The sequence below is a fragment of the Apiospora aurea genome (genome assembly GCF_038362705.1).
Source record: "Apiospora aurea strain CBS 24483 chromosome Unknown utg000009l_segment0_segment0, whole genome shotgun sequence".
NCBI classification, from domain to species: Eukaryota; Fungi; Ascomycota; class Sordariomycetes; order Amphisphaeriales; family Apiosporaceae; genus Apiospora; species Apiospora aurea.
The window spans coordinates 569,088-591,382 of record NW_027117396.1 but is presented as its reverse complement, the minus strand read 5'-3'; the positions used below and the strand labels follow the sequence as shown (position 1 = coordinate 591,382).

General features: G+C 53.4%; 6 protein-coding genes across 6 annotated transcripts; 2 read left to right on the top strand and 4 right to left on the bottom strand.

Moving 5' to 3' along the window:
• Nucleotides 1-1,431: 1,431 nt before the first annotated feature.
• PG986_013292 (uncharacterized protein) lies at nucleotides 1,432-1,821 on the top strand (the record flags this gene model as incomplete). The annotated part of the gene is made up of 1 exon (XM_066849514.1): nucleotides 1,432-1,821. One exon carries the CDS (start codon nucleotides 1,432-1,434, stop codon nucleotides 1,819-1,821), a length of 390 nt encoding a protein of 129 aa, XP_066693657.1.
• A 4,649-nt stretch (nucleotides 1,822-6,470) lies between these two features.
• PG986_013291 (uncharacterized protein) lies at nucleotides 6,471-8,497 on the bottom strand (the record flags this gene model as incomplete). Its single annotated transcript, XM_066849513.1, has 3 exons — nucleotides 6,471-6,731; nucleotides 6,784-8,413; nucleotides 8,475-8,497. The coding sequence occupies 3 exons, from the start codon at nucleotides 8,495-8,497 to the stop codon at nucleotides 6,471-6,473; spliced, it is 1,914 nt and encodes a 637-aa protein (XP_066693656.1).
• Nucleotides 8,498-15,096: 6,599 nt separating this feature from the next.
• Nucleotides 15,097-15,845, bottom strand: PG986_013290 (uncharacterized protein; the record flags this gene model as incomplete). Its single annotated transcript, XM_066849512.1, has 2 exons — nucleotides 15,097-15,522; nucleotides 15,576-15,845. The coding sequence occupies 2 exons, from the start codon at nucleotides 15,843-15,845 to the stop codon at nucleotides 15,097-15,099; spliced, it is 696 nt and encodes a 231-aa protein (XP_066693655.1).
• A 703-nt stretch (nucleotides 15,846-16,548) lies between these two features.
• Nucleotides 16,549-18,378, bottom strand: PG986_013289 (uncharacterized protein; the record flags this gene model as incomplete). Its single annotated transcript, XM_066849511.1, has 3 exons — nucleotides 16,549-16,938; nucleotides 17,016-18,183; nucleotides 18,239-18,378. The coding sequence occupies 3 exons, from the start codon at nucleotides 18,376-18,378 to the stop codon at nucleotides 16,549-16,551; spliced, it is 1,698 nt and encodes a 565-aa protein (XP_066693654.1).
• A 530-nt stretch (nucleotides 18,379-18,908) lies between these two features.
• On the top strand, nucleotides 18,909-20,562 carry PG986_013288 (rad9 domain-containing protein; the record flags this gene model as incomplete). The annotated part of the gene is made up of 6 exons (XM_066849510.1): nucleotides 18,909-19,022; nucleotides 19,090-19,227; nucleotides 19,299-19,446; nucleotides 19,499-19,717; nucleotides 19,771-20,348; nucleotides 20,401-20,562. 6 exons carry the CDS (start codon nucleotides 18,909-18,911, stop codon nucleotides 20,560-20,562), a joined length of 1,359 nt encoding a protein of 452 aa, XP_066693653.1.
• A 187-nt stretch (nucleotides 20,563-20,749) lies between these two features.
• PG986_013287 (uncharacterized protein) lies at nucleotides 20,750-21,889 on the bottom strand (the record flags this gene model as incomplete). Its single annotated transcript, XM_066849509.1, has 1 exon — nucleotides 20,750-21,889. One exon carries the CDS (start codon nucleotides 21,887-21,889, stop codon nucleotides 20,750-20,752), a length of 1,140 nt encoding a protein of 379 aa, XP_066693652.1.
• Between the last annotated feature and the right edge of the window lie 406 nt (nucleotides 21,890-22,295).

Sequence of the window (22,295 nt, the reverse complement as noted above, 5' to 3'; positions counted from 1 at the left end):
GTCAGCCAACCCGAGCGAGGCTGGAGAGGTGCAATCGATGGACGGAGATCATCAGTCTCATACAGCAAGATGGATCTGTGTGTGTCTTCAGGAACCGGGGGAGGGGACCGCGTCGCTATGTATAAGGTTGGACCTCCCAGGTCACTGGTCTCAGCGGCAGCGGAATGTAGAGTGATGTGCTCGATAAGCTTGTGGGCGAATGGAAACGTCAAGCAAGTCAGGGTCTAGGCCTAATACTACTTTCAGGTCTGTTGTAGTAGGTTGGAGGAGGTAGTGGCAGTATTGGGGATGGCTACCTTCGCAAACAATATACGTCAACCCGAGTTGACGCATGGTGCCTGAAGGTTTGTCCCGATGAGGATAACCCTCATCTCATGCTCATTTTCCGACCCAATGATTGCGCTCTGACTGGCCGACGGGACCGACTGACAAGAGAATGCGCCCGCATTAGCAGACTCGATGCCACGACCGACTATGCCCGGAATAGACAATAGGCAACGCTCCACCTTAGCAGCATCGCAACTGATGGGTGCTGGATACTGCTAAGCGAATTGTCTCTAACGGCAGCGAGGCTAGCGGTAGTTGAGCTGAGGTCTGCTGCTCGGGCCAGAGACCGGTAATGGAGAGAGAAGCGTGGGCATCGGGAGCGAGGGGAAGAAACCCCTAGCTGCACACTCTAGAAAAAGAAGAGGTCCACCACAAAGCCGGTTGGATCTTCAGGGGGGTTCCGTCCGACCTTGGAGTACTGTACGTGTACCTACATGTACGTCGTAGGCAGTAAGTAGACTGTATGTACTGTAGGTAGGTAGTGGGCGATGATGGTGGTTGGTGCTCGTGGCATGGGAGATTGGAGAAATTGGAAAGTACGGATGCTTGATCTTGGTCCAAAATAGAGTTTGCTGGGATCAGATTTGTTGCAAAATGGAAGTCTGAGCGGACGGCGATTGCATCCCCAGATTTGGTTCCGCATTTCAGTCTTAGGCATCCACACCTTCTCTACGAATCAGCTGCCAATGCTGGCCACCAGACAGTTGAAGAGCTCGTACAAAGTATATTAGGTATGCAAGCATCTCTATCATCTCATCTTCTCGTCTCCTCATGCATGTAAGGGTCTGTAACCATCTGCAGAGGCTGGGCAATTGGCCGCATGCGAGTCTCGGGTGCTGCATTGCAACGCTCTGGATAGCCGCCGTTCCCCGTATGACTGTTGCGCCAAGCCCTCCTTACTGTATCTTCGGTTCCGGACGACGATGGATGGACGATCCGCGCTGTCAGCTCCGAGATGATGCCGGAGCATTCGCGGTAGCGCATGCAAAAACTGGGCCGCTAACGTTGGAGGGCGCACAGCATTACTCGCTTGTTCTGTCTTCTGCGTAGTAGTCCACGCGTTTCACTGGCTGAGAAGCTCTCACTTCACTTGCCTAGGTTAAGATGAGGCCTACCCAAGCAGGGGAGAGCCCAGCTGCCCAGCTGCCCAGCTGCCCAGCTGCCCAGCTGCCCAGCACCGCCGTTGCTAGCAGTAAAATGCGCGGCAAGAAGCATGCGACGGCCATGTATGCGTGGCTGTACTTCTCCTATACCATCCCGGAAGGGGTGTTCACTGCAATAATGAAGCCATGGAAGCTTTTGGCTCTGGATCTCGGCCCCACGAGAACGTCGGGAAGACAGGGCCGACTCGATCTCGTCGTCGACCGCCCGCCCTCCCACCTCCCAGCACTCGTGTCAGTAAAGGCCACACGTCCTGGCCCGTCCTCCTGTCTCTGGAGTTCCAGTCTGGTTCCGATGCTCAGCCCCCGCGAGCTGTTCTGGGGTCTGGACTGACCAGGAGTGGATCTCGACCCACGGAGGCTAGACGCGCCCGAGTCAATGGGAGTGTCCACCACTCGTTGTCCGGCGAGACGGTAACGAGTAAGGAGGAGAAGAATGTTGAGCCGGACAGCCCATGACGACAGAAAGGGGAGAAAAAAGACCGGAAGGGCATCCGATCGATAGTCATGGGCAAGCCAAGGTGTTATCACTAGCCGACACAACGGTCCGAATACACAACTTCATCATAATGAGGGACACCGGGCCTCTTCGTCGTGACCCTCAGTCGCCCACACGCCCACACAAAACCTTTGGGGTCAGACGGGGCATATCTGGGGGAGCCAACATGAATCCACTCGGCGAATATGAGTCCACTCAGTAAGGCGATGGCCTTTATGGCTCCTCATCGCAACGTGCATATGTTTCCGTACGACAGGCACGGCGACGAGCATTCAATATACGCGATAGTCCAAAGACCCGGGCCATCTGAGATCGGTCGGAATCTTTCTTTGAGGCTCTGTCTCAATATCCTTTGAAGCGACCATCAGGGCAGGCGAATCTAAGAAGCTTCAGTCAGCCACCGTATGAATGTCCCCATATGGTACAGCGATCTCGGAGGACCATTGGTGCGCCGGCCACTCAGGCCCAAGACCGCGGACAGCAGTGTCGAATCTCTTTTACGCCAAGACGGGGGGAACTCGCCATGGTTTCCTGATATATCCTAGCTATTATCGAGGGCCGGGCAGCGCAACCGATGGGCTATTTACGGTTATCGATCCTAGTTTGGCCCGCGCCAGGGCTAGATAACCGAGCAGCTCTTTGACAATATGGCGCAATAGTACTAGGACTGCCCTCTGAAATACCTTTCCCTGACATGCGTAGGCTCTAAAAGACGGCTAATACAGCACTAAAACTAGGCCTTCCCAGAACTCATGGGCTCCTCGATTTGCTATCGGTTTATTAAAATTGAATGATTATGGTTCGATTGTTATCGTTCGCGCCAGCCATCGAAGCCATGGTGTTCTCGAACTCCTATAGCCTGTAAAAGGCGGTTAGGTCAGGCTCAAAATACATGGCGGTCGTTCCTACTCAACATCACAAAGCCGGCATATGTCTTTTCCTCGCTGGGTACCGAAGCACTGCCTGGGGGCTTCCTTTGCTGTACACGACGACGCCTGGCGTGAATACGGGCTTTACTCTGCAAAGGCCGCGGAGCGAGGAGTGAACTGCACGTTGGATAAGTTGCGTGCCTCAGATATGAAGGAAGCTCTCCTAGCTACCCTGGTTACGACCTTTCGTACTTTGCGACAGAAAGGTACATGGGGTGCTGCTTGAAGCACAACCCCCATGCCAATCATCTTCGGTTCCTCGTCTTGGAACACTCACGGTCGGGAGCATTGAGGCAACTTGTGTTCCTTCCTCTTATGGACAGCTACAGGACAGCTTCTGGAAATTGCAAATGGGATTGACATATGTCAAGGTCCTATCAATCATTATCCCGGTGAACCAAGATAACAAGTCCAAGATACACCCGAGCCTACTACCACTACGAGCCCTTCAGCTAGTGGTCAATAGCGTCAGGAGACAACTCGACCCAGGAGTATGGGCGAGCCCGTCGAAGTAACCCGCAGTAGCCAGAAAGGGGACCGAAAACCGGCGCCATTGCCTCCAACCAATGGTGGCGTTTCGGTGCTGAGCCGAAGATATGCATTGGGCAACCGTTCCCTTTTGCGTGGCATTACCGCTGGCCCCTATCCTGTCTTTTCTTTTCTGTTTGACGCCTACTACTCCTCATCAGTGGCTTGTCTAGGCCAGGTACCGTGCTTCGGTGCCAGGTTCAACAAGTAATAGACTGTTCAAGTAGCATTCCGCCAGGTCCCCCGTCGGTCCCTCGATTGAACAGTCCACTCAACGCTCACTTTCATCGACGATATCGAGTAGGGCATCAAACCTCGCCATGGAGGCGAAGGGCATGCCGGACATGCACCACAGGCCCTCCAGGTTCGGGGACTGATCCGACGAGCAGAACAAGAAACGAACACATTCGATCGATCCCTGGCATGGTCTTCGGGAGAGCCCGAGTCTTTCCGAACCAAGACCCAAGAAGAGAGCGTAGCAGTAGGCATACCCGGGACGATGCAGGCATGGCGCACCTGGTGATGTCGGTACAGCCACAGGATCTTGCAGGCGGTAGCTGTCACGCGCCGGCGCCCGGTACCCGATAGCCCCTGAACCGCATACCGATAATGGAGAAACAAAAAAGGAGAATATACTTGTTAGAGCGATGTAGTGCGGTACAATACAGTGTTGCACGCAAGGTAGAATTGCATTGCTTGAACTCGAGAGGCAAGAGTTGCCAACCATCACCCATCGGCCCATCCAATTTAACAGATGTGCTGAACAGGACTTATGCGCGTAACCGCCCGTTCATGCGGATCGCTTGTCACTCGGGACGAACCATCATTAGCACGGGCGATCGATACGGCACGTATATGTTGTTATTAGGGGGGATAGGTCCAGGATTCGCGGTGCCGCGGTGCGCGTTCGTCACACTATTTGAACCATCGTCACCCGGTTCATATATAGGGCTGCATAACAGGAACTGGGGCTACTTTTCGGGCCCGGCGGAAACAGGCGCAGCACTTTCGGCCGTTCATCCGAGCTCGCTGCTGCTTGCTCATACGAGGCTTACTTTGATAACCATCTGCATGATGCCGGCATGCTCATTTAAAGCAAGCGGGTTCGCTATCGGTGCTCAACACCCTTTGGGGCCATGGAGGGATGGAAATACCGGTATGATATTACAGGTACGTCTTGCCTCGACAAGCAAAGCATCGGGGTTACATTTGGGGAGGGTGGTATTAAGGTGGCATGTGCACAGGTACGCTGTTGCAAGTATGTTGTACAACACCACCTTCAACTTTTCTTCCTTGCTCCTTTTTCGGTTGAACAGTCAAAATCCTTTTTCTCCTCCCCAAAGTACCTTTTTCTATATATATCGTATGGCTAAGCCTCCAACGCCCTGTTGCAAGGTACCACATTAGAGTTGCATTGCACGGGCATGCGTTTCTTGTCTTTCATGCATTACATCAGATACGGCAGAAACAGCGAGCCAGAAAGAAAGAAAGAAAGAAAGAAAAAAGAAGTGGAATGGCGGAACATTTCAAAACGTCCCACCCCTCACCACCCCTCCTCCAAAACCCCTGAGGCGCAGTTGGAGACTTACTCGAACCTCTCTGGTGATCATCGGCCTCACACCATACGCTCTTTAAGTCATGTAATAGGGGAGGGGGTGGGTGCAGCAACAGTAGAAGAAGAGGGCAGTTATGATATGGAGATAGTGTGAAGTATGGTCGCGACAATACAGCGGCCACATAGAGCCCCATTCAAAGGGGGGGTAAAAGCTGACAGCTGCGGATCTCGGGAGTTTCTTGTTTCGGAGGGTTTGCTGGCGGTTTCTCCTTATCGTCGTGACTGCATGATCGGCGCGGGGGTTGGAGACCAAGAGTCTGGTCGGTAGGAAACCATCGGCTCCCTCTCTCGCACATGTCCCAGGAGTCCCGCACTATATGGACCCTGATGCTTAGAGGCATCGGTCGAGTTCCGCTCACACGACGTGAACGACGCGTTTGCGCAGCCCAGTCGCCCAGCAAAAGCAAGACCAAATAGCCGGGGGTTTTTACCATCAGAAGCAGGCAGGCACAGACAGTGTAGGAAGTGTGTTTAGAGAACTGATAATTCATTCATCGTGATCTAAGTCAGACCGAGCTGCTTGATACCGCGAATTTGCTTAAACCCGTCATTTGTCCCATTCCCATGCGAATCCGTCCCATTCAGTCCTCAGCAGACCCAGTCTGGGACTGTTTCATATCGACCTTTCTTCGTTCCATCGCCAGCGGTTTCGTGTGGCATGGCCGGCCGAGCCCTTCGTTGGTTTCCTCCTCTTCCTCTCCTCCTTTTTTCCCCGCCAGCTCCCCCAAATCATCAAAAGGGGTATCAGGTATTTAACTATCTACGATTAAGAGAGAGAAAAACATTTGCGCGCTGTGCGTATATGAACAAGCGAAGAAGAAACGATCCAGAGTATAAGGAAAGAGAAAACGTGTAGGAAAGGGGAAAGGCTAAAAAGCAATGGGTGTTGTGTGATTCATACGTTTGTTGAATTTTTTTCTTTTCGAGGGCGGCTCGGCCTGATAGTCATCATAGTGAAGCCGGCCACATATTAGACATTCCTCCTCTTCCTCTTTGTCCGTCGGCTCCAGTGCCGGCTCCAGCCCGCGACTTCTGTATTGAGAAGATCGCCATCCACCAGGGGGTTCGCAAACAGTTCGCCATGGTATCGTATCCAACCCGTCCCGGTTTCGTGTGTTCGTATATGTGCGAGAGATGAAATAAAATGGAGTATATGAGATGAAATAGGGTATGTCTTGCAGTGTTGAAAAATTGTTGCTTGGGAGAGGTGAGCACGACGAGAATGCCACCGAGGTGGTTCCGTACGGCCAACGCAGCCCTCGAAAATGCCAGTCTATAGGTTTCTTCCCAGGGTCATCACATCGTTGAAGTAACTTTAAGGAAAAGAACTTCGTGAAGCATCTAATTTGCGGTAACGTAAATAGAAAATAGAAGATCGTGCGAAGAAAGTGCGGTCGTCTGATCCGGCTCGATTAGATCATATTCGACATGTCATCGAGCGGAGTGGCGGGTTGCATCATCGGCGTCGAGTGCTGCATACTCATTGGCACTGAAGTGGGTGGCATTGGAGTCGGCGTCTCTACACCAGTCGCGTTGTTCGCAGGGGTATGCGGCGTCCTCGGTGTTTGAGGCTCTACCTTGGGCTTCGCCATGTGCGATGCCGCAAGCGCTCGCGAGTGGCTGCTCTCGCGCCTTCGCTTCGGAGCGTCTTTGATCTTTGGGTGAGTGTGGCACTGTTCCCTAGTTAGTGGCGATTTATTGACGAAAAGAGTCTCCGGTGCTTACCTTGTATGCATGACGGAACCACGTTGTGCCCTTCTTCTTGCTGCTAACCAATGCTATCCAGTCATTGCAGCTGCCGCAAAGGCCTTCCCAGACATCAGGGTTTCCATCCATCCGTCTGGTCTCATGAGGCTCCTGGAAGGGGCTGCCGGTTGCTGCGCTGATGCCGTGAGTGAAACTCTTGTCGTACCAGAATGCGGAATTCTTCAGCACCAGCCAGCGTCCGGGCTTGCAGATGCCACACCATCCTTCACGCTTGTTGCCGTGGCCACGAACCCATCTGGGCGTGTATAGGTCGCCTTCAAACCTGAGCTCTTGCTCGTGGGGAACCATGTCTGGGTCCTCGGGGTTCATATCCTCCGGGGGAGGAGGAATTTGCTCCTCGTTCAGAGAGGCATACAGATCCGGCGGGTCAGAGAGGTCAGTGTAGTGGCCATGGAGCGAGTGAGGGTCAGCGTTGCTCTGAAGCATCCTGAACAGACCATGAGAAAGCAACGGGGGCGGGTTCTCAAAGACGTGCGCATCGGGATGGAAATGCTGAGAAGGCAGCTGGGAGGGCAATTGAGAGGGCAGAAGCATGCTGTTGCGGTAGGCCGGAGGAGGGCCGTGAGACATCAAGAAAGGATGTTGCTGTACGGCTTGAAGGTTTCCGAAATTCAAAGGCAGCGGCGGGTTCGAAATGGTAGGGGACGAATGCCTGGAAGAGACGCGATGACCGAAAGGATCGTGGGTATGCTGGTAGACGAATGGCGACGGTCGGCGGTTTGGAGTCGTACCGTAGGAGCCAGTCGACCATCTCTTGTTTCGTGCACTGCTGTCAACGGTATACGGCGCAGATCGTACGGTGCCAGGGCGCGGCGAAGGCGAAGCGCCACGGCCTCGGCTCTGGGTTCGAACCAACTCAGAGCGACTCTGAGGAGTCATGCGTGGCGAGGCTACGGGAGAGAGTTGTGTTGACGACATGAGCGAGTTTCTGTTGGAGGTGGGCGGGTAGTCCGATGTGAAAGAGGGCGCCTCCGACATGGCGGCGGAGAACTCTTCGTAGGATGGCATGTCAGACATACCACCCGAAGTCGACATGGTGAAGGAAGAGCCGGACATGCGTCGCTGGCCAAAACCGTTTTCGAACCCCATGTTTTCGTTCTCCATTTGCTGCCCAGCGTACCGCAAGTCGAGGATCGGAATGGCATCATCGGAGGTATAAGCCTGGCCAATCATATCTGCGTCAAGGCTGTGAACGTCCATATTGTCCTCGCACGGCTTCATTCCCCAAGGGTTGTGCTCCATGGTTGCCATAGGGTAGAACTCTTGTTGATGCATCGAAACCGGGCGGGACATGGTCTCACTTGGAGTGCTCTGCATATCCAAGCCGGAAGGGTCCCAGGCCTGTATGGTGTTGAAGCCTTCTCCAGAGCAGTATGAGAATCCTTCATGAATTGTCGCGGGCCGAGGCTTCATGCCTTGTGATGTGGGTGTTGCCCAAGGGCCGGCCGGTGTGCCCATTCCCTCCGTCGTAGCTGGCATCTCGTTCCCGCTCATTGTCATGATCGGGGGTGGAGGAGGTACGTGGACTTCTCTCCTGTTAGGGGTGTATGTGAAAGCAGGTGTTTGTAACTGCTGGTGCTGCTGCTGCCTAGAGGGTTGTGAGTTTTATGAAATGGCAGTAGTATATTGTTCAGTCAGGACGGGCATACAGATGAGAATGACTGGAGTCCATGGTCAAGCCGGGCCAGGGAGGGCAGCGTGACTTAAGCTATTGCACAATGGACGCTGAGACAGGAGGGAGTTAGCATTGATCTGGCTGGATACCATGCCTAGAACCCTCCGATACCAGAATAAACAGGCGTGGATCCGCAAGGCCCACGTAGTCCAGACGAGTCATGGGCATAGTTGACTTACATGGTAATAATAGCATGAGCTATGATCCGAGTTTGAAAACCTTCGTTTAATTTCCGGTAGGGATATCTGGTATATCGCCAAAGCACGTTGCTGTGCGCGACGGAGTTGATGTAAAGAGCGCGGCGGGCAAATCTGGGCCTCGACGGTGTGATAGTATGTACAGCTGTATCCTTGGAGTTGGTGGACGGCAGAAGAGAGCGTGGGTATGGCTGTAAGTGAGAGTCGTGGGTCAGGGCGGCCTCAGTATCAAGCACGCGCTGATAGTATAAAAGAATGTAGTGAGTTGTCCGGGGGGGGAGAAACTCGTTTGGTCAAGAGGTCTTGCAAACAGGCAGTTTGGCGCGTCCAGGTGGGAAAGAGAACCAGCTCTCAGTGTTATAGACCGGAGGGGTTTAATAATGTCTGTTCCGTGGGAGATACAGGGAAGAAAGGAGCGACTAGCAACTTGGATAGTGTTGGTGGCATACGAGGGGTGGACAAGGCGAAAGGGGAGCAACAGGAAGGATACGTGAGGGGCAGTGCAGGACCCCCGGTGATATAAAAGAAAGTACAGAGCTCGAATAGGCATCATCCATGATCTAGTGTGATAACCCAGTACGGCATGCTGGGTCTTGTTCGGAACGTCGGTAGGAGCTAAGCCGGCGTCCTTGATACAAACTTGGCCCTGGCCAGCAGACTCCAGAGGGGAGTCTGGTGTGCGAGAACAGGCTTGGCCTGCTGAAAAGAGCCAGACTGGATAACATGGGCCAGGGGCATATGCAAGGATTTGCACTACAAGGGCCACTCGGTAGGCTACATCTCTCCGTCGATGATGTGTCGAAAGAACAAGATGGTATGGGGTAAGCCGTCAGGTACAGGGCATCGCGTAGTCCCGAAGTGGCTAGGGGGGCTAATATAATGGCCGGGCCTGCCCCAGTTAAGGAACGAACATGGGTCGATTTCTTCTTCGGGATAATCCATACATGGACCCTTCGGGGGCCCTAACCACTGGCGAAAACGGCCCTAGGAGAATAACATTATTTGAATAGGGCATCTCAGATATCGAAGCTGCTGAGAGCCCAGCACTGGCTAGCGCAACAGAAGCGAGAGGAGTAGGAAACGGATTCTCGCGAGAACCGCGAATGATCGGCCGACCCATCCCATCTCGAGGTTTTTCTCGGGTGGGGTTAGAGATCCGAGGAGGTGGCTTGTCTCATATGTTATCCAACTCGCGAGCTCGACGAGGGTGGCAGGACGGGACGAGCGAGCGAGCAGACCAAGAAGACGACCGCTTGGCCGGAGGGGAAAGCAACTCTATGACGGAAGCAGCGGGCTCGTGAGGTCTGAAAATAGCAAGTCTAGAGCAGAGTTTTTTTTTTTCTTTCTTTCTTTCTTTCTTTCGGCACACAGCCTCGAGGGCCACCAGGGTAAGTTGGTCGGTGTCGTATGACACGACCACGACACAAGACATGGACCGGATAGGTCGATCTGGAGAAGGGGACAAGTTTCTTGTGCGGGTAGCATGTAGCAACTCGACGGGGACCTAGCCTGAAGCAGCCTGGCTGAGCAGGGGCCGGGCTGGCAGATGAATGCCGTCGACGAGGTTACGGTGTCAACAGACTGCCCGTTACGTTAGTAGAGCCGCACAACGGAGGCGGCATGCTCGCTGGGCTGGGCTGGGCAAGGTGGTACTAGGGGGAAACCTCGCAAGCAAGAGGGACAGCCGCAGCAGTCCTGACGTAGGGGCGGTCATATCCGAGCCAGCTAAAAGGAAGTCCCGAGTGTGCTCGAGTATATTAAAAAATCAGGGCACGTTTCCTTGACGCAGGTTGGAATAAGTAAGTCCTTGGTAATCAACGGAGACAGCCGGGCGTGCCAGGGCAAATGAATCACAGGCGTTAGTGAGAGCAGATTCAGTCGGGCACCAGATGGATTGGAGCGTGGGAACTTGGAGGCGCCCTGCCATCTGAGGTCGTTATGTGGTCCGGCGCGATGGCCGGGCTGGGCTGAACGGGCTGGAATCAATCCAATGCCAATCCGACGCAATACCATTGGATTTGGCTGATGTGTTTTGTGCTTCTCCCTCCCATCCAGGCATCGGTCGTCAATGGAACAACGAGAAAAAGAAGCTCTCTGTGCAACGAAATTTCCTGAAGTTGTGGTTGACAGGTTGTCTAGCGGAATCGGGCCTAGCGTGGCAGAACCGGCAGGGATGCCCGAGTTTCAGGATCGGGCTCTGAGACACGCGGTGGAACCCCTGCGTCCATCTCCCAGCCAGTCAGCCCATTTGCATCGCGAACCCCACAACTCAACCTCAAACGCGTCGTCGTCGTCGTCGGCTTGTTCTTCTACTTCTTCTTCTTCTGCTTCTTCTCCTCGCTTCTGCACAATGGATAAAGACAAAGCAACTACGCCTGTAACTGGCACGGGCGCGCTCCGTTTCTTACTGCAGCATATATAGCACCCATACCTGGAACGCGATAGGGCCCGATGCTGTCCACTAATAGGCCGGCTGTTAGGTGCCATCCATCTGCTGCCTCCCTACCATTCAATCCTCCCACTGTGCGAAAAGTGCGCAGTGTGGTGTGCGCGCAGGAGGGGTCAAAGCCAACAAGGCTAAGAATAAATATCATCGCAACCCTTCTGATATACCCTCCTTATACACTTGCTATTCGTCAGCCGTCCCTGCCAATGAGATCGCGAAGCCTGGGTTCTGCTCTGCAATGTTTCTCTCGATCGAAAAGTCAAACCTACTATCATGGCAGGGTATGTAGATATTGCTGCGTGTTCGGACCCCGAAACCGCCATATAGGTTAGTGATGGTAGCAGGTAATGGATGTGCTGTAGTGTAGGCCTACCTGCTAGCCACTCCGCCCTTTGATCCTTCCTCGCTTATTCCCAGCTGCTTTCGAACGGTCGCCGAGCTGACAGGTACCTAACCTGACCTCACCTCAGGCTAGCCCCTGGAAAGAAAGGCCGCTTCTCGCACAAGCTATGGTGTGTGGGCTGCTTCAGTTGCGTCAGCGCCCGATGGCTACATGGTAATCTATCCTGGAGCCTCAGCTGAACCGGCTAAAACCCACCCCGCAACCGTGCTTTTGTGCGTCTCTGCTAGAGAAGAGACCAAGAAACCAAGTTTGCGATTGATAATGGATCGGATAAGGCTTCTGCATACTCTAAAGAGTAACCGGACTCTGGCCAGGCGTGCGATTGGTGCCTCCACACGGCAGTACGCAGTATCCGCGATGTTGCGCTGTCGACTGCTAGCGGTAGTGTGTGCGCACACCTCACACTCTAGTACGGTAGTAGACACTCAGGCGCAAGTCCACATAGCCGGTGCCCATAGATGCTACACTGTGTGCTCTGGGATAAAGTAGGTGAGGCAGGGATAAGGCCCAGAACGTTTGACCATCACCCTGGCTGACCTAGATATCTCCCAGACTGGGAGACTGGCACTGGGTGCTGGGCAGAGGGAAAAAGACGGCAGCCGCCAACAGTTACAGGGCCCATGTTGTCAGACATGGTTTGGCGCTAGACACAGCAATCCATGATCACCATCCCATCTGGCCCACTGGGTTCAACACAACAGATGGCTCTCGGGGTGACAACTGCCCAAGGCAGACGAACATCGTTTGATCTAGCTGCTAGCATTTGCCTTATTGCCCAGAAAATGTTCCCTTGGAGACAAAAAGTTATGGGACGTTTAGTTTGGTAATCCGGAAACCGGATCAAAACGCCGTTGGAGACTCCCTCGCGCTCAAGTTGTTGCACTGTGCTGCTGCCGCTGCTGCTTTTTCTGCTGTCTGCTGCTTCTGCGCCGATCGAGGCCCCCCGTGTTGTTCGTTTTAAGCTTCTTCTACTGTACAATGGCCGATACCACCGTGTCATCGAGCCTGTGAAAACTTGACAGCCGCATCTTACCACCTTGTTTCAGTCAGCAACGAAGCGAGGCCGTCCCGGCCCTCTGCTTGGTTGTCAGGACCCAATGGCGCAGCTAACGGGGTGACTGCGCATCTGCAGAGGACACTCCTGCGAAATCTCTGACGGCAGCCACCGTCTGTCTCTGCTCTGTCTTCCCAACGTGACTCAATTGGCACTCCGATGTTGTTGTTTCGTATCCGCAGTGCATGGCTGGACGGGGTGCGCTCCATCTGGCTGCGAGGATATCCTCTGCAAGCCGGAGCCAGCTGTCAGTCTTTGCCACTGATCTGGGTAGGTGGCCCTGGTCACGATCCGACTCCGACTATAAGTGACGGCTATTAAGAGGATAAAGCTCGAGGATGGTTAGCGGTACATGAGCCTATTCGCTATCGGCTGGCCTCTCTATCGATAATGGGCAAGCATCCGTGCTTTGATATATGATGTGATAAGATGCGCGAGATATTAACCTAATAGCAGGCCTTTTCTGTCTGATTCTGCCTGTGTGTTACCCATCTGCACAAGCTAGGAAAGAGTTCGGGCGAGGATGGATGGCTTCCTGCAGGCCGCCACAATCGATCATCCGATGTGCTGGTAAAGGGCCGGAATTGGACAGATATTACATGTAATGCACTCGTCGCCTCTGAAGGGATCTCTGCTCAACTGGGTATGCGAGTCGTGCGGTTGTTACTTCCGCCAACTCCCGCGTCGTAGCGCCCAGACCGTGACATTGACATATCGATCGCATTGAGTGTACCTGCAGCTGCAGTTTTGTCAGCCGCCCGAGGCCCCGAATCCGAATCCTTGCAGCCATCGTTCTCCTGGCTGGCCTACCATCTGATGCTGCAGCCTGCAGGACGCGCACTTTGCGCATGTATGTCCATCTCGGTAGAAGGCCACATCCCAGCTTCCAACCGCTTAAGCCACCCGAACGAGCAGCAAGGAGTGCGAGAATCCTGGTCACAGGTTGCAGGCAGTTGGCAGCAGTCACCAGCACCCCATCTGCCCATTTCCCCCTTCCAACAATCCTAGGCTACGGGTCCAGAAGTCAAATATAGTAAGCATGGTGTAGTATATTGGGATATAGGAGACTGCCGAGGGCCACCTGCCGCCTTAGGAAGTGCCGGACGCGTCGAGGCGTTTGCCCGTGGTCCACTGGGGGCAGTAGTTCCCAGTGGCTTCAGAGCCTGATTCGGGCTCAAGGTCTCAGATACATGCCCGATTTCTTCCCAACACGAAGGGCTGCACGAGTCACGAACAGCGCTTGTGGTGCTCAAAACAGAAAGGCTCGGCCGTGCAGTCGTCAACTCCGTTAGATCCTTTTAGGCGGCAGCGGCTTTGGTTAGTGCGACCGAGCCTTGGTGGGCATCCAGCTTTTTCTCTGCCTCCCTTCCTTTTTTACCACCTACTATCCTTTCGTTCGAAACTTCGATGAGTTGTTCTGTGGGGGCTGCTAGAGGGGACCAAGGCGCAACGGCCCCGGCTGATAGTGTTGCATCTGGGAACTGGATATCTCGGCCTAGTGGGTGGAGGACACGGCACAGCCCAGAGCCCAGGGCGACCCCCAGGGCGACCGCCTCTCCCTGCTCCCCGACAGGGCAGGCAGGGCGCGCATGAAGTTTGCTGACGTTTTGGGAAATTATCGCAATGCTGTCGTGCGTGACCGGCATCGTCCCCATCCTCTTAAGACGACATCTTATGGAGATCTCCGACCAATGACGACGCAATCCCAGCTGCCCAGCCCGTGCCCAGGGGTCCCCTCGGAAGATCCTATCATGCATCACTCGCCTTCCCTCCCCCGATACCACCTCCATTACTTTGCTGACTGCAGCGAAAAAAAGGAACAAGCACAACATATCAATTTAAATTCTGGAGACTCGATGAATGATAAAAAAGAAGAAAAGACAAAAACAGAATGCACTGCCATGTATCGTACGAATCAAGGAATGCCCCTCGGGGACAATGGACCAAAATGGAAGAAGAAAACAGGTCCTCTTGATAGTCCACCGTACTATATAGTATTAACTGGCCTTGTGTTATTATGCCTATGCGATGCTTGCAAACTGAACCCACCTGAAGTTCCAACGAGAGAGTACGCCTCCTGTTTGTCAGATCTAGGTGGAACATTCTTCGGGTCGTTTTATCTCGGATCGATCTGTTTGGTATTTAGCTGCATCGAAAATAGCCTCAAAGCCAGAATGCCCACGTCTCTGCCTGAGATGCCTCCCTGCAAGCTCGGTTTCGAGGTGCGGGACAGACGACAACTGCACTATAATAACTTCCGTTGCTGGCACTATAGTTGAAGGGCAAGCAGCCTTTTGGGATGAACCTGCCTCATTCCCATATTCAGCACATTCGGCCGAACTGGAGGTGTGGTCCCGCTGCGGCGAAGTCGCCAGGTCGACCACGGATGAACCACACCCTACGGGCTGGGAATGACATCGCAATTTGTGAACATAGCCGACTCCATAACAGACCACATCACCTCAGGGCCTATGCGTTTTCCCCCCATCGCTGCTCTTAGTCCTTGTTGATGCGCTTCCAGACCTCGCTCTCCGCGGCGGCCAGCTTTTCTCCTGCTCCTGCGGCCCATTTCTTCGCTGCACCCCATACGCCCTCTTCCTCCGTGCCATCCTGCTGCCGGCGATCGGCGGACTCGTTCCGGGCTATAGCCTGCCTCTGGTACTGGTATTGGTCCAGTCCCACAGCATTAACGTTCTGGTGGTATCCCGGCGGGTGGTCCAGACTGTTCTGGGCGCCGTCCTGGCCGACGATCCCGGTAGGCGCCTGAGCGTAGGCCGAAGAGGGTGCAGGGGCCGTGGCGGTTCCCAGTTGTTGGGCTGGGTATGCCATGGTGGGTGGCGGGATCGCCATCTGTTGTGGGTAAGGTGCTGACGCAGCCTGTGAAGTGGTAGGTGGTGGTGGCGGGACATATTTCTCGCCCGCCTTTGGAGGGGGTGGCAGATGCCTCGTCGTCCCCGCCAGGGTCGGGACTGCACCAGGCTGAGGAGCCGGAGGACCTTGGGTTCCCAGCGGCTGAGTGGGTGTAGCCTGCAGAGGTGGTGCTTGCGCTTGGGGTGTCTGGGTCTGGATTGGAAGAGACGAAGCTGCTCCCGGTTGTGCCTGGGGGTATGACGCTTGGGACGTCGTCGTGGCTGCCGGGATAGTCTCTTTTTGCTTCCAGATGCATCAGGTGCCGCAGTCTGGGGCGTGACGCCGTCAGGCTTCGTAGCAACTGGGCTGTTTGTGTAGACTGGGATTGGTGCCATATTTGTTTGATACAGCAGCTTTCGTAGTGAGGAAGTAAGCTTGGTGGTAGTGCTTTGAGTATAGATGTGTGGTTCCAAAAGAGGCCTGATAGAATTAAGAGCTGCTGTTACAATCAACTAGCAGCGGTCCTCAGATTGATTCCGCGGGGCCGTAGATATTGATTCGTGATGGTTGATGATGAGTAGATGAATGTCGTGGTCTTGTTGTTGTTGGCTTCGTTGTTGTCAGGTGGCTGGCTAATCGACGGAATGAAGTGGCGACGTCATCTGTGTCACCTGACAGAGAACATTAAATGCATCAGATCGTTAGATAGGCTGCATTCAATAGGAGGAAACCAGCACATTAAGCAGGTAAGTACCTATGCACTTATTGTACTAAAAAAGGCAGCTACTGGACTTAAGGTGTTAATTCAAGATCTAATGGACCATGTATTAACATAAAGTTAGATAATAATGAGACTTGGTCATCTCAGCGATCCGTTGATTCAAAATCACTGGATATCAACGTGATCTCAATTCAATATATCGACATATCATGCAAAATACATGTCGGTGTTATTGGTGCCCTTGGCCTCTGGGAATGACATGAACTTTATTAGTACATGCAGCCTATTTGCGTAGAATGCCAATACAGTTCGTTCCTTCGTCCTGGCCTCGACCCTTTCGCCAGCATACCTGACGAATCTGAACCGCGAATACAGTTCTAGTCTGAATCGCCCGTAAAGTCACTCTCATGCGCCTCGTCTGGGTCTCGATCATAATTGATGTTTATGACTCCTTCCAGAACCGTGTTGAAGTACTCAGACAGCCATACTTGCTGCTCCTCGCTCAGCTTGAGTCCGCCAGACTGCATCAGAATGTCAACCCGCACACCCCGATGCCGGTCTGGATGTGCACCGAGCTGCAAGGCGAACCCCTTCAGTCCTTCGTAGGTGAAGTAGGACGTAGCATTGATGTCAAGGTCTTTCAAGTAGGAAAGGCCGGCCAAAGTGTCAAGGATTGTATCGTCCATGTTTTCGCCTCCAAATTTGAGGTCAACGAGAGCAGGAAGTGCCTTGACAAACTGACGGATCTCGTGCTGCTGTACCGAAGACTAGATGCGTATCAGGTTAGTACTCAACCCAGACAAGGATCTTTCATGCCCTGGTCTAGCAAGGTGGGAGGGCATACCTGTATTAAGTTCAAGGTCTTCAACTCTCGTAGAGTGCAAATCACACCTGCCAAAGGCGTAGTATCGTCAATAACCAGTCCATCCATGGTGCCATCTTGACCCCCGAGCGTAAGCGTCTCCAATGAAGTCTGATGGCCAAGGGCTTCCCAGGTGCTAGAGTCTTCGGCTTTGCCCTGCGAAGCGAAATTCTGCAGTGAAAGAGAATTGAGCTTGACGTTGTCTGTAAGAAGCACGTCTTTTACTATGGGCAAAGAATCCCTGACGTTTGAAAATGTTAAGGAAGTAAGATTCTTGCAACTTTGAATCCAGTTGGTGATCTCTTTCAGGAGACCGTCGCTAAAGGTGCGCAAGTCGATCTGATCGTGCCGGAGGTTCTCAATGCTCAGACTCTCTAGATATCTGCACCCGGGCAGCATGTTTAAGCACTTCATAGCTTCCGCCGATAGACTGCCAAGGTTTAGGTATCGTAGTGTCTCGGCATGCGCATTCAGAGCGGTGATGGCCTTTTCGCCCAGGCCATTCATGCTAATGACTTCGAACCGTTTCAGGCTGTTGGGTTTGAGAGTCTGGAGAAAGACAGCCATATCCTCATCTGCAGTTGGTTTGCTAAAGGATAGGCAAGTGAGCTCGGAGAAGTTTGGGCAACATTCGTGGATCGCGCTAGCTGCCTCGACCCCAAGTGCAGAACCATCTTGGATTCTCAAGGATGCTAGAGTCCCGAGTCTTGCAACCCAACTCGGTAGCAGGTCAACTGGGATGTAGCTGCTTTCGACATGTGCCAAGGCAACAGCCTTCTCGACCTCGTCCGCGACGTCCTTGATATACTTGGTGATGGCATCTCCACATTTCAATATGGTCTTTTGGAAGTCAATGTTGCCAATCAGCTTCCTCCTGAGAAACTTCTTGGTTCGTTGACCTTCACGAAGGACCAGGAACTCGTCCATCCCGACCTCAGCATCGAACAACCACCGGAGGGCATCTTCATCTCTGTTATAGTTGATGTCTTCCAGCAGCTGCCCGTAGTTACTCAACGACAAGGCCCGAACGAAGGCGCAGTATGGGTAGGCTGTCCGCCCCAGGCTGGACCGAATCAGGGACCTCCACAGGACTGCCCATCTCCTTCTGTTCGAGTATTGGCCCGTAAACACGGGAGAGTATTCATAGATGCTGGATTGTAAACGTCAGTGGCCTCTCTTCGTCTTGGAAAGAGACAAACGCGTACCTGTATAACTGCTCCAACGCGACGCTTGCAGTCCTGCGGCTGACGAGCGAAACTTGGAGCAGGGTTGGAAGATCATGCCGATGAGCCAGCTCTTCACACAGCAGTAGAATGATATCTTGGGGAAGCGCTGAGTGGGCCATGTTACATTGAGCCCTGAGGTTCGGTCTCAGGGAGTCCTGGGCTAGAGCTGGATTACAAACCCGTTCAATGTTGTAGAAAGATGAAGAGCAGAGCAAACACAGCAGGCCCTACCTGTATACAGGTACACTGTCCCACGCGGCTGGGTGGTGTTGATTCCGAGCAAGTACATCCAGTTGATGTCATAGCTGCATCCATACTGTGTGGACGCCCTAAACGTCCGCCATTCTAGAGCTATTTTGAGTTTCGATAGGCAGAGGTACAGTGTCAGCACTGTACCCCGCGACGCGTCGTACCCTTGTAAAGCGCGTCCCTGCTTAATTGATTGTGCTAGGCAACCGTAGCAGTGAAAAGTGCAAGCACGTATGCGCTCACCATCAGCGGCACGTGGGATTTGGTACCCAACGATCAACCAAGGAGGATGTAGAAACAGAAGACGACGAAAAATCTCTCGTGCCAGTACTTACAGCATAGCGCAACGCCCTCGTGTGAAGCATTGGTTCTACCTGTTGTGGACCGACACTACGCTACGATGGTGTTGCTTCGGTTCACGTTGAGCGAGGAAGGCGTGAACGCTCTTCGTGATGCACTGGCCTGCCTGAACAAATTCAGCGATGAAGTCTCACTCGAGGCCAAGAGGGATAAGGTGGGGTTGATCCAGAGTCACGTAGTTCGGTTGAGCCTCAAAAAAGCTGACTCGGAGTTCGTTGTAGTTGGTTTTTACTGCGCTGAACTCATCCAAGTCTGCGTACGCCGCCTTTTCTTTCGCCTCGAACAGGTTCTTTTCGAAATACCACTATGAAGGTATAGCCCAGAACCGCGAGAAGTTCTTCTGCAAGCTCTACAATAGGGTAAGATAAAATTGATTCTCCGTCTCTCAGCCAGCACTCTTGCATGGGCTCGGTTCTAAAATCTGATCCAGGCCTTGCTGTCCCTATTCCGTGCTCGTAGCGGAGACTCCCTACACGACCCGGAGAAGGGTGGCTCTGCCATCGAGAGATGCGATGTCGCTATTGAAGATGAAGCAGGAAAGAAAAGCAGATTCATCGTCAAGATTGCTTGCAGAAATGGTGAGATTCATGGCGGTGACTCGTCATGAGCACTGGCTTACAGCGGTTTTAGGCATGACGACAAAGTACCGACTGCCGTTCGAAGTGAGCCCGCCTGTTCATGCCAAGTTTGATAGGAATGAAGCATTCAATTCGTGGACCATTTCGTCACGAACCTTGCGACAACTCATGGACCACTTCGGACCCGGCATAGAATATTTGGATATTCACTCCGAAGATGACTCAACGGTCAACTTTACCTGTTTTACTGAGAAGGTGGCCAGCGGCGATGGTGAGTCCCTTGGACGACGACACCCCGGTACATCTTACTTATACCCCTCACAGAAGTGCTAAAGAAGCCCCTGCACACGTCCATTGCCGTTGAGAAGGACGAGTTTGATACTTTCGATGTTTCCGAAGACAAACTGCATATCGTCGTCAGTGTCAAGGATTTCCGTGCCATCACGCAGCATGCGGCATTTCTGGGGAGCGAGGTATCCGCTCAGTATTCTATGCCGTCGCGTCCAATGCAAATTCGCTACGACGGCGATGGAGTGAAGTGCGAATTTCTTCTCATGACAGTTGGAGAGCGGGGAGCGCCGGGCCAGCGAGCGAAGAAGACTCGAGCGGGAGCGAAGCCTGCACCCCGAGCCCAGCAACTCGAGGCTGCTGCTAGTAGAGCAGCCTCCAATGCACCCACACCCGCTCCTCGGCCAACGCCCGCAACAAGACGTGAGCCAATGCCGTCACTGCGGCCAACGGCACCTCGTCAAAGCCAGAGACCCCCTCCGGCCACTCTTGATCATGAGTCTCTTTTCGTACCTCAGGATGATGACTACCAGTGGGAGCCCGTCAGGATGAACGAGGACGAGGATGAAGAAGAGGCAGATGCCAGACTTGAATGGGATGCTAGTGATCGACCCGTAAGTACCGACTACGCTTGCCTACCGTTGATCTGGTCACTGACAAACTCAGAATCCGTCTGCAGTAAAGATGAGTTCGGTAATTGCCAACCAAACTGCACAACGCAGCGGCCCTGGCCCCGATAACGGCATGGACCAAGACCAATCCTTGTCGTATCTCGAACCAACTCAGCGTCTTTCACAAGCTCGGCAATTTGGCCTATTTAATGATTGAGCCATCATGTTGTCATCTGGGTTTGTACATTCGGATATTGTCTTGGCATTTGGTCTTCCCGCATCCGAAGAGAATTGACCGCCGTGCCCGTTCCCCCGATCATCTGGTTGAACAACTGTGCAACTACCTACGAGCTCTTCATGGCCCCAGCGAATTTTCAAGGTGTTATTGAGGACGGCCCTTGAACCTAGAGGTGCAAGCCCTCTGCGTGTATGTAAACCCAGCTAGTTGCACATCCTGCCCCAATAGCTGTAATTTGAGAACCTGCAGGGAGAAAATCCCCTGACGCAATGACATTCCACCGTCCTTTGACAACCCCCGATGGGCCATCTGTCTGCGGTCCGCAGTTCCCGTGTTCTCCCCAACCCCAAGAGATAACCTCATTGCTATCAGTTACGGCTACGGAGTGCTCGCTACCCGCGACAAATTTTGTAATTTCAGGCAGGTTTGGCGGAGGTAGTTGGCCGTGCTCATCACGCCCCCATGCTGTGAGAGTACCGTCTTTCCCGAGGACGAAAATATCACCCCAGCCCCCATCTACCGTTACCCATCCAGGGGCTGCCGACGGTGCCTTGGATTTCAAGCCCCATTTGTCTGGTCCTAAGACTAGAACTCTTCCCTCCGTAGATTCCCCGAAGAGACAGGTAGTGTATTGTCCACACACGGCATTGACGACTTTGAAGTCCACACCACTGCTGCTTCCGATTTTGCAAGGAGCACAGTTGATTATTGGTGCCGGTGGTGCTCCGTCTTCAAGCGCGACTGCTTGACCTAGTTGACCTTTCCGGCCGTTGCCCCACCCATATACGTCTCCGTTATCCAGCACAGCAACGATATGCGCCATGCCGCTGGCAAGATGCGTGACCTCTGTACCTTCAGGAGGAAAGTCCGGTATAAGCTTGGGCTCTACGATTCCTCTGGCCTCGAATCCCAGCTGCCCCTGCTCGCCGGTCCCGCAGCTGTACACTTTGCGGGCCTTTCCCTGCTCGTCTCTCACGACGCACGTGGTGCTGTCCCAGGCGCAGGCGATATGTGCAATAGGCCCAAGAGTTTCCGACTCGGCCAGGATGAGCTCCTCGAACTGGGCATTGTCCGCAGTTGATATGGTGGTGATCCCGCAGGCTCCTTTGGACGAGTCGCCGCTCCAGTAGGCCTTGCCAGACTCTGTCAGGATGACCGTGTGGTTTCCACCTGCGGCAATCTTGGTGATGGGGTCCGATGGCGGCTCACAATGGAAGAGGACTGGCTTCGGCACCGATACGTCCTCTTTGTGCCCAATACCCAACTGTCCGGACCCATTGGAGCCGAGAGCAAACAAGCCTGCCATGCTGCTTCGGGTCGAGTTCAATGTGGAGATTGGTGTCAGCAATAAAATAGTAGGGTTGAAGGACGCCCGAGGGTCTAGTCCAGAAAAGCTCTTTACCAGATCACGCTGCAGTGTATCAACGATGTAAACCCGTCTGGCATGGGGAGGTCTGGTATGTAAGAGGTACTTGGATGATGTACCTGTCGCCTACTGAATAACGGAGCTGGATGCCGCAATTCTTCCGGTTATTCGAGCCCCACCCAACCGATGAGTCCCGCCCAAGCTAGAATTTTTGGCCTTCAAAAAGGCTTGGAATTTTCTTCCAATCCTTCGCCTTCACCTCTTCTTTTCTCATCCCTCCTTCTCAAACACTTCTGAAAAGTGCCCGCCTTTGATACACCAGTGAGGTCGCGGCGCTTTAAAAGAA